The sequence below is a fragment of the Diabrotica undecimpunctata genome, chromosome 7 (assembly GCF_040954645.1).
Source record: "Diabrotica undecimpunctata isolate CICGRU chromosome 7, icDiaUnde3, whole genome shotgun sequence".
NCBI lineage: Eukaryota > Metazoa > Arthropoda > Insecta > Coleoptera > Chrysomelidae > Diabrotica > Diabrotica undecimpunctata.
Genome location: NC_092809.1, coordinates 32,176,939 through 32,188,695, shown reverse-complemented (window position 1 = coordinate 32,188,695; position 11,757 = coordinate 32,176,939). Strand labels below are relative to the sequence as shown.

Here is an 11,757-nt window from a genome sequence, read left to right as displayed (position 1 = left end):
TATCGACTGTTCGAGTTATTGGTTAATGTAACTCTTGGTGGGGTCAAAGGATCCAGATTTATCGATGGTTCCAAAAGTATTCTTAATGAAGTTAATATGAGAATGGAAAGCATTCTTCGATTTGCAAATTTCGGTGGCCTGCTTGTCTGTGACTATTTTTGTATTTTCCACTTCACTTTTGTTGTTGATTAAAATGGTAATTGGATTTTCCAAGCTAACGGGGCCTCTGATGTTCTTCGGACTCATATTTGACTCAGATGAAGGCGTTGGTTCGGAATATGAAGATTTATCATATTCCATATATTTCTTCATTGATCTATTTGATATTAAAGAATAGGTGTCAACTTACCTTTCTTCAACCCTTACTATTATAGTCTAAATGTTGATCTTTTTCAAGTAAATATCAAAAAATTAGTTTGAACTCTTAAAAATATTATGCCATTAGATAACATTTATCAAATAAACTAAAATAGGAGTATTTTAAATATTTATTTAGTGTACAAAAATAACATCTATAATTAATACCACAGCCACCATTTCTATTACTAACAACTTTTTATTCAGAGTAATAATTTATCTTCTTTTATTCCGTTTCTTAGGCTCAGCATTTTCTGATTTATTTTCTGCAGGTTCTTTGTCTTTATTTTGTAGCTGTTGTTCCCACATATTTGCATATATTCCTCCTTGTGCTATTAAATATTCGTGCTTTCCTCGCTCCACTATGCTTCCTTCTTGTAAAACTAATATCTCATCTGCGTGAATAATAGTAGATAGTCTGTGTGCTACTATGATTGTAGTTTTATTTGCACACATTCTATTCAGAGACTCCTAAAAGACAATTTCATATTAAAATGGATTACTATTTTATATGGTTTTCACACAATGATACACTTTACGACTGGCTAAAGAGTTCAAAAAAATGGATAAAGTTGCAAACCAAAGAAGTGGATAAATGATGTCATTTATGAAAGCCCGTATCCGATTCAATGTAGCTGAAAGACTCGAGATTAAAACATACTCTCTAACGAAACAAGACTCTAAACAAACTGTCCATATAGAAATCATTGGAACATATAAAAAATTATTATTTGCAGGGCATCTATATTTAATTCAATTTGTTTTTATTTTATTTTCTTTTGTTTTTGTCATTACATTGCGTTTCTTTTATTTTTATTTTTCACACCTCGTCGTGATCCATTGCATCGATCAATGCATTCTGTCTCTAGCCTGATAAGAAAGCTATGCTTCCGAAAAGCCAAATAACGACGCATAACTTCTTAAGACTTTAGAAAATATGTATACATCAAACCAAATCCAAACGAATATAAACTACCTAACTGGCCAGAAGGAGACATTGGTCCACTTCTATCCAATAGCATTATGAACGAAATAATAACACAAGTATGAAAATGAAATATAGAAAATGGGAAAAACAAACAAAAACAAGTAGGTAGTTACTTTTACATTATTTGAATAGAACAGAGACATATTTCAACATGATTATTTTCACCTCTAAAACAAAATGCACGACGTCAAAATGCCTCTGAAAAAAAAACCTTAGAAGTAGATGGAGTAAGTATCGAGCAAGAAATAAAAATTTAAATATTTAGGTATGTTATGTCAGCCTTGCTACGCCCCTGATCGTCGATCATACTCGATCGACGATTCGAGTTGTAGGTGTTATCCAGCGGCATACCAGGATTCGAGCTATAGGTGTTCGATAAAGATCTGCGATTTTCTGACATCACAAGGATTCTAGAAACCTTTCAACATTGCAGCGGATAATATAAATAAGAGCAATTACACTTCAAGTTATCGTCTTTTTCCGAAGTCTTTCTTTTTCAATTTTCCTATCCCTCCTACTAAGCGCCCGTGGAAATTTTGATGTAACTATATTACATATAAACATTTTTATTCTTGGCATTTTAATTTTATTTCTTTAGATTTGCGCTTTTTTGTTTTGAGTTTCTGTTTATTTTCTTCAAGACTCTCTTTGTTTCAATTCTTATATTATTTTTAAATTTTTTTCCAACCATGTAGGTACATTAAATACCAAAAGACTGCGGTAAAACGGCAGAAACTCAGATACTTCATAAAAAAAGCTCAAAAAAACCCTAGTAACATGTAAAAGAAAAGATACTAGAAAGGGAGAGAGAGAGGGAACGAGAGAAAAAGAGAGACAGAGAGAGAAGCGAAAACATAATACATGTATGCAAGGTCTAAGATATTAATAACTTAGTATTAAAAATAAAAAAACAGAGTGAAATGAACACACTAACAAAATAAAATTTGGAGGAATGGTGACAATCTATCGACATAAATCACTAATAGGATATCGGAGCATTTCTGTCCCCTAAAGTGGTAGGGTGATGACCTAAATACGAAGAGGGCAGTTGTATGAAGATAAAAGAGTAATTTGCCTAAATCAAGAAAGAAGAAGAATGTAAAACAAAATTAATAAAAAAATAGATATATTATGTTGGCTTACCTGTATATTTCTTTCAGTTTGTGTATCTAAAGCACTTGTAGCTTCGTCTAATAAGATTATATTTGGCGCTTTTAATAATGTTCTCGCTATGGCTACTCTCTGTTTTTCGCCGCCACTAAGTCTAAGTCCTCTCTCTCCAACATTGGTTTCATATGATTCTGGGAACGTGAGAATTTTATCGTGTATGTCAGCGCCTCTAGCGGCTTCGATTACATCAGCATCGGACGCTGTTAGTCGACCGTATTGTATATTGTATCTACAAAATGAGATAAAAATAACTTATTCTACCATAATTTCTAAATAATAAATAAATTAATCTAGCACTTAGGATATTGTAATGCTACATTGTTTTCCCGATTTATAGGACGTAGACATTATTTGTTTGCTGATATTTTGTCTGCGGCTGCGGCAAAAATTGTCAAAAGTGGTGTGGTGTTAGGTTTTTCATCTGCTAACTGCACTATAGATTAATGATGCTAAACCCAAAGTTCCTGGAATAAATCTAGTAATAGAACGATCTCATTAGCTGTATGGCAGTGCAGTATTTGTCAAATCTGATTTCGTCATTAATTCTAGTTCTTTAACATTCAATAATAATACTGAAATACTAACAGTTGAACTTCAAACATGCACCATCATTTCAGTTTACAAACCTCTAAACGAAGAGTTTAATTTTATACCCCCCAGTAACATGTCAAAGAAAAACATCAAAGTTATTATAGGGACTTTTAAGAGCAACAGCACAGCTTGGCAGAAAACTTCGACAGAAAGTCGAATCCTGGGCGAAGAATAACAACCTCCAACTGGTTCATGACCGCAAGCTCCCTGCATCCTTCAACAGCTAAGTGGAAACGAGGATACAACCCAGACTTGTTTCTCGTCACTAATACTTTTCAAAGCCAATGTATCCCGAGAAGGTGAGAAGAGGCCTTTCAACAGACGCTTCAGTTTCAAAAAAGCTAGGTTGTATAGCTTTATAGATGATCTCGATAGTTATATTGTTTCGTTACAAACAAAGGTAGAGATATGAAGCCTTTGCCAACCTTGCCAAAACTATATCGCGGAAACGCATTCCCAGGGGCTGTCGCACTGGGAAAATCCACCTTACTAATGACTTTTTCGAGGCCTTGTCTGAACAATAGATGGGTGTAGAAACTTATCATTAACCTAAACCAAGATAAGCCACGTGCAACAACTCAAACAGGCAATGTTTGAGCGCTAATCAGGCGGCACACCGATTACTATTAAATAGAAAAACCAGAACAAGACCTATAGACCTAATATCACTAGCGTGTGTTGAACTTAAATACTTACTTTATAGTATTATTAAATAGTACTGTATCCTGTGGTACTACACCGATAGACCTTCTTAATGACTCTTGAGTAACAGTATTAATATGCTGTCCGTCTATTACTATCACTCCTGACTCTACATCATAGAATCTGAATAGAAGTCTTATAATTGTACTCTTGCCACTTCCTGATGGACCCACCTAAAAAGAACATAAAATATAATAATTACAATTATTAATTTGAACATAGATTTAAAAGTAAAAGTGAATACAAATTGATGATATCTTGTAACACAATAAATACAAAAAAAATTGCCACAATTATTAAATTTGGAGTGCCACAAAGAAAATGAAAATCGGCTTAATGTCTCAACGGCCTGGCGGACTCGCTTCAATGTGAATAGTTTGTCAAATTGGAAATGGCTTTGAATTAGAATTCACATGTGAATCGAGTCAGCCGATTGATGAGTAGTACGGTGAGAGCCCGGTGATGATCATTCATTGATCCCTACCGAAAGTCTTTATAGTGCTAGAAAACCGAAACATAATACATAAACAAACACCAGTTAAAATTAGAGACATACATAAATAAATAAAATAAACAAAAAAGTGCTTACCAGTGCAACCGTTTTCCCAGGTGGGACAGAAAACGAAATATTTTTTAAAACCACCTTTTCAGGGAGATATCTAAAGGTAACGTCTTTAAATTCAACACCACCTCTTAAGACATCTATTTCATTAGCGTCTGGAGAATCAACAACTTCCTGTTCTGCTCTAAGAAGGTCGAACATATTTTCCATATTCACAAAATTCCTTTGAATCATACTAAAATGATTATAAAATTAGTTTCAATAATTCTTGGTTAATAGAAGCGGATGGGGGCTATGGTTCTGGAGTTTTTAAAATCAATTTTGTGACCTGTATGAAGATGGTGTTGACCTGGAGCTGAAATTGAGTCGGTATTGGGAAGAGAAATGAAATGTGCATAAATCCTATTTTGGATTCTACGATTTGTTTGGCTTATATATTATCGGGGGCAGTCTGCACAAGGAATTTCATAAACTCCGTGCTGTTCATTTGGAATGTTGTCTTTGATTGATTGAACAAGAGATAAAAGTTTTTGTTGGGGGTAAAGGGTTAGGTTGTCAGTGACACATTTGATGTAAGGAAGAAAAGCTTTCGTATGATGAGAGTCTGAGTCTTTGGGTTGAGATTGAGTGGGATATTAATGTCTAAGGGTGCTCCTACTAATGTGATTTTCACGGTAACCGTTTTGGATGGGGGCTTGTTTTAAACTAGAGAGCTCAGCGGATCTACTTGCATCATGCAAAAGCGTATTGATTTGGAGACAAGCGTATTAATGAGAATTAATTTGTGAATAAACAAAGTGATAAAAACCTTGGGATTGGTTTTTTTTAAGATAACGTCGAGAAAAGGTATTGATAAATCAGTTTCCACCTCCATGGTGAACTGGATACTAGGATGTATACCATTCTGATGGGTCTGAAAAAACACCAAAGCATCCCTGCCATGGGGCCAAATGACGAATGTATCGTCAACATATCGTAGCCAACATGTGAGTTTGAGCATTGATATGGATAGTGCTCAGGTCTCGAAGTCTTTCATAAAGATATTGGCTATTACTGGGGATAGTGGGGAGCACATTGGGGCACAATTTATTTGTCTGTAGAATTGATTTTGGAAGATGAAATATTTTGAACATACAATGTTTAATAAGAGATAAGTGGTCTTGCTGAATATTTAGAGTTTCGTCTATAGGAATGTTTATAAAGAGTGAAACGATATTAAAACTTACTAGAATGTCTGACGCTGAGATAGGGTATTGTTTAACAAGTTCGATGGAATGAAAAGAATTTTTGACGAGTAGAGTTTTGGCCAAGTACTTGGCCAATGGTTGTGTAGGGTAGTTGTATGCACTGACAACGGGACATAGAGGAATACCGGGTTTGAGAATTTTGGGTAGGCCATATATTCGGGGTGTTCTGGAAGATTTTTCACGAGAAATTAGGGATTGTTTTATGTCATTTGAAAGGTAGGTTTTATTGATAATGGCTTTTGTTTTTTTCTCCAGATAGACTTGGATTATTAGGAATTGGTCTGTAGTCTGGAGTATTAATGAGATTTGAAAGTTTATTAAGATAAGAAGAAGTGTTTAGGATGACGGTGGCATTGCCTTTATCGACGGAAATGATGACTAGATTTGGATTTGACTGAAGTTATTTCAGGGCTTTTTTTCCTCGGATTGGCTAATGTTCGGAGTGGGAGTGGGTCTTCTCTAGTTATTCCAGCATCTTGGGAAGGTAAACTGGAGGTAGCTTCTTCAGTTTGACAGATGATTGTCTCAACTGGAATTTGACTTGGGGTAACAAAATAATTGAAAGCTTTTGCTAAAGCTTGAGTGGCAATCGTCGAAATAGGAGTATCAGAAAAGTTATGAACCACTGTAGTGGGTTTCAACGTTGTTGTTTTTGGAATTTTTTCGATAATAAGATGCGCTAATTTGCGCTTCTGAGTTTCTTTTAGATTCGAAAGTGTTTGGGCTATCTGTGTGTTGATACGGTCGAAACTGTCCCATACGATAGGATGTACATTGAAAGAATCTATAGATGACCAGATATTAAAAATACTGATATCTGTGATTTTATGCCTAGTATTCTTTGTTAATATGTATGAATAAACATAAGATATAATTAACTAAGTACCTGTAGTAACTACCAAACATGTTAAGAGGTATGTAAAGTTGAATTATATAGGTTGCAAATAATACGTAATCTCCGGGTTGAAGAGTGTGAGGTTCCACTATCATGTACACACACAATAAACTTCCTGCCAACAGTCCACCGCATATTATAAGATTCTGTACAGTATTTAAAATATTTTGAGTAATGTTTGACTTAAACTCTTCTTCCTACAACAAAATAAGACTTTAATTATTAAAAAAATTAATGATGTTAATATGCAGTCGGTATAGACGTTATTTATACATAGTCCATTTTTTAATTTTTTTAGGTAAGTACAGTAGGAAATTATTAGAGCCACCTAGTAAAATTAAATTTTTTTACAAAAAGAGTACATAATTGAACTGTATAATATATTAATGCATTTTTTTCTATTTGATTATCTTGATACACTTTATAAAGGTACAATAAATAGTTTGGCAAAAGTGGCAACACAGTGGGCCTAGCAATACGTGACTTAGATGCCATTGTTTGTCCTTATCTCCACTCCTTTGACACTTCTCTTCCAATTTTCACATTTGATCGTTGGCTGTAGTATAAATTTGATATCAATGTTACATCCCTCACATCCAGATTCTTGTTTTGAGTACTTCTATAAGTCGGTCATGTTTTACCTTATCGAATGCCTTGTTGTAGTCTATAAAGTATACATAAAGATCTCGATTAACATTCAAACATCTTTGGGTCAGCACGTTAAAAGAAAATAGTGCCTCTCTTGTGCCCACTCCATTCCGAAATCCTAATTGGGAATCACTAATATCCATCTCCAGCTTAGCGTGTATTCTATTATGGATGATTTTTAGCAGGGTTTTTAAGGTATGTGATATTAGACTGATCGTTCGATAATCACTACATTCTTTGGCATTTACTTTCTTTGGTAGACAAATAAATGTTGATGTCAGCATTTCACGTGAAATGATTCCTGTGGAATAGATTGTGTTCAGTAGTTGGACTAAAAGATGTATGTTTTTTTCATTGACCAGTTTTAGCAATTCACTTGGTATTTCATCTGGACCAGCAGCTTTATTATTTTTCATAGACTTTACTGCATGCATAACTTCTGACTTTGTTATTTCAGGTCCCTCGTTTTTACTCTGATTATCTTCATATATATTTTCCTGTCTCTGGTCATGGAATAATTCCTCTATATATTCTTTCCATCTTCCTAATTTTTGTTCTGTCTCCACTAAAATGTTTCCTTGTTTGTCCAATAGTATGCTTGAGGTTTTTAGTTAGCATTAGGTTAGCGTTCTTAGTGCATTTTTATTGTCTATTAGGTTTCACCTAACATTTTATTTTTAATCTTGTTCTGTTTTTTTTTAATTGCCAGATTCCAGTAAGAGTCTAAGAAGGTATCCATTGAATTTCTGACAGGCAACGGAATCTTGTTCTGTTTCTTGATTTATTGTACAAAAACAAAAAGTAAACACAAAATAAAAACAAAAACTTACTTGAAATTTAAGAACGGCTTCTCTAAAAGCTTCTACCTCATATTTTTCTGCACCATAGTATTTAACAGTTTCGAAATTAAGTAACGAGTCAACACTCCTCGTTCGAGTTTCATTTTCTGCTGTGATCATGCGACGTCGATACTTTGTTCTCCACTCAGTAATTATAATTGTAAGTACTGAAACAACAAAGAAACATCTTATAGTACTGACAAGCAGAATTAAATAAAAAGAAAAAAACAATTGTATGGCAATAAGGAGAGCCCAACCCGAAAACTATCAGGTGGTAGAAGGTCGATATTCCTTTGAGAAATAACGCCCTTTAATACATAGGCTGGATATGCATTATAAATATTCGTATTATATGACACTACAGCTTCCGAAAAAGTGCTTACATTAACATTTATAATTATTCCAAAAAAATCAAATACCATGTGATGATCACCGCACAATATGTATTATCAGTCACTTAGCAGATCTTAGCAATCAAAAACTATCTTGAAGGAAATTTGTAAAAGATTTAGGTATTTTAACTGTTGTCTGTGTTGTACCGAGTAAAGAAAATGGCATTTACTAAACTTTAATCCAATAATTAGAACTCCAAATATTATAAAATTAGTGTAACATGATGGCAAAATAAGTATTTTTCAAAGCTTTTTCGGTCGTAACTCGGCTTCTTCGAATACAAATTAGCTTTACAAAGTCTCATAAAGCATAATTTATAGATTTTCAGAAAAAAATTGTTAAATTACTTTATATAAGTAATTTTATATATTACTTTGTAATAAAGTTATATCCGTTTGATGTAATTTTCTTTAAAATTGTAAATTATTTGTTTATAAGGGTTTTAAGCAAATTTGAGCAACAAACATTTATACTTGAATTAATAGCAATAATCAAAGAACACAAAAGGAACACTGTAAGCTTGGGAAAATGTTTGTAGGTTTATTTTTGGCCAAGATATCGATATTTTTGCGATAGCGCAGCAAAAGGGTACGCGTGCGAACCGCTCGATACAAATTATAATTAATATATTACATACGGTAACTTCAATTTTCAAGATCGAAAAGTACCTTCGGTACTGTAAATCGTCACAATTGTCCTTATTGGACTAATTAAAATCCTAAAGTTTTCTAGGAAACACATGCCCAACAGCCCTTAAATTTAAATATATGAACAAGAATTTATGGGAATTGTATTGTTGGGCTATTCTTTATGCAATAAAATTTAAACGGATAAGCATATATATAAATATTAGAGGACACAGTTAATCCCATTTTGACAGATATACCTAATCAAAAATGATAACAGGTACTCAGAAGATGATTCGTTTTTCGAACAAGACGGCACACCTCTGCAATATAGCTGTTACGTCCCTCCACATATATTTTTATTTTTATATCAAGTATTCTTTTATTGATGTTATTTTATTTTAGTTCTTTAATTAACGTGTGTGTATGTTTTACGCACGTAAACTAATACGGTCCTGTAGACATCCCCCTTCATTAAGGGAGACCAGGCTTATTTAGCGCGCAAACAGATAGTTCAGTCACAGTATATTGCTTAAAAAGAATTAAGCAATATACTGTGGTTCAGTCTTGTATAAACCAACTCAAGAAACATTCCAGTTTTGTGTCAAATCTATCACCCAAGTTTAAAGACACGCTGCCCATAACCACTCATTGCACTGGAGGAAGAAGAAACGTTCATTCAACATCATATGTATCATACTTTGATTTGCATGTACCGGGTTTCTCATTATTAAAAAAAATAACTTCAAATTTATAGTACATTTGAGCTGGTGCGTTAATTTTGTGGAGTAGTGAATATAAAATATTTACAATACAACTTTTTTTTAGTGGAACATCCTATATTATTATATTTTTAAATTCTACGTAGAATTGTGGACAGGTTTTGTAGACATCATATGTCAAAAATTGATATTTTTTGAATAAATCATCTTTTTTCAAATGTTATGCAGTTATCCGGGTTTTCAATGCGGAGTCAAACATAATATCGGTGTTAAACTCATATCACGTTTCTACACAAATATGTATTCTCTTGATATCAGTAACTAAATACCCGTGCATTCCATAGATACTTTTGCAAGATAATTTGGTCCATTGTATATATGCAAATTGCTTAATCTCTTTTTCATTATCACATTTTTTATGAATTAATAAAATAGTTTTGTTTTATTAATATGTGAGATTTAAATCCCAGTTTAAATTGAAAAGCGTTTCAAAAATATTGTTCTGAAGCTATTTTCTTGTGCATGTTAAAGTAATTACTATTTAAATGGGAATAAGCCACAATTAAAGATCAAAGTACGTTTGTTGACGTTTCGATTTCCACTTCGTAAATCGTTCTCAAAATAAAAACATTAGTAAATTAAACACATTTTGTTTTTTTGTTACTTGGTGAAAAATTCTAATAATTTTATTTTTAAAATTAAATTATTAGAAGAATTTTTCACCAAGTAACAAAAAAACAAAATTTGTTTAATTTACTAATGTTTGTATTTTGAGAACGATTTCCGAAGTGGAAATTGAAACGTCAATAAACGCACTGTAACCTTTAATTGTGGCTTATTCCCATTTAAATAGTAGTTTCAAAAATGGGAAGCAAAAAAGTTAATGGATCGAATCCAATATTATTACATACTTTGTGTGTCGTCTGTTACTATTAATCATAATCATAGGCCTTCTGGGCTGCATGATTGTGAGGAGCCTTCACATTTCTTTTAAAATGTTCAATGGAATCGATATCAGCATTGTTGGATGGTCGATTCTTTGAGATAATATGAATATAGTGTAAGCAGTAGTCAATGAATCTTACGTGGTTCAATTACGTGGGAAACATATTGTCTTAAATAAATAAAGAATATTTTGACTGGAATGAAGGCTGTACCAGTGGTGGCTAAATAAATGAAAAATTGACAAAAAAAATCGAATACGCCACAGAATAACATACAGAGTTTTAGATTTTTAACGCACATTGATTTATGAAACTTTATCAATACCTATATTATGTCTTCGTTTCCTCTACGCACTACAACAGCTATTTGTGTCACTTAATGAACGGGAATATCTGTGCTCTTTTATTTTTAACCATTTTATATGAACTATGTCATCAAAAGATCCGTGTGTGTCAAAGGGAGATGGAGCGTGCTATGTTGGGCGTTTCACTACGAGACAAGATCCCAAATCGCCAGCTACGACAAAGAACAGGAGTGGCCGATGCAGTAGAGAGAGTAGCAACACTGAAATGGAACTGGGCAGGTCACGTGGCTCGAATGACAGATAATAGATGGACAAAGCGGATACTGGAATGGAGACCAAGAGATAATGCCTACCGAAGCAAAGGTCGTCCACCAACACGTTGGACTGACGATCTAAAACGTTGTCATAGGAATTGGATGCAAGAGACACAAGATCGAAATAGATGGAAAACTATGTCCAGCAGTGGATAAGCGAAGATTGAATGATGATGATGATGTCATTTCTGCACCGTAAAGAATTATCGGTAAACAGCATATACGGATACAAAAGATGCATTTCGCTCTTCGTTGTTTGCTTGAGCCGCTTTGTATGATCATGGAAGTAAATGCCTTGCCAAAAAATTATAAAACCGCTAACAAACTGTAGACTTACAGCCTGTCAGCACCTGGGGTCTTACAGCCTGTAGTAACACCCTGAGGCATGAGCGGAAACACAAAGTACACTCATACGCGTATGAAAAACGCCTGGCGGCTTATAAGGGTCTTCACA

The 11,757-nt window shown here is 33.6% G+C and overlaps 1 protein-coding gene across 1 annotated transcript in view; it reads right to left on the bottom strand.

Annotated features, from left to right (window-relative positions):
* Nucleotides 1–470: 470 nt before the first annotated feature.
* Nucleotides 471–11,757, bottom strand: part of LOC140445153 (ATP-binding cassette sub-family B member 6-like) — a 34,862-nt gene continuing 23,575 nt past the window's right edge. The window contains exons 5-10 of the mRNA XM_072537011.1: nt 7,991–8,166; nt 6,504–6,709; nt 4,398–4,605; nt 3,803–3,981; nt 2,489–2,744; nt 471–828 (exon numbers count right to left, since the gene is read on the bottom strand). Of these exons, the coding sequence (XP_072393112.1) occupies nt 574–828; nt 2,489–2,744; nt 3,803–3,981; nt 4,398–4,605; nt 6,504–6,709; nt 7,991–8,166 (1,280 nt within the window). The 3' untranslated portion in view covers nt 471–573. The remainder of the gene's footprint in view (nt 829–2,488; nt 2,745–3,802; nt 3,982–4,397; nt 4,606–6,503; nt 6,710–7,990; nt 8,167–11,757) is intronic.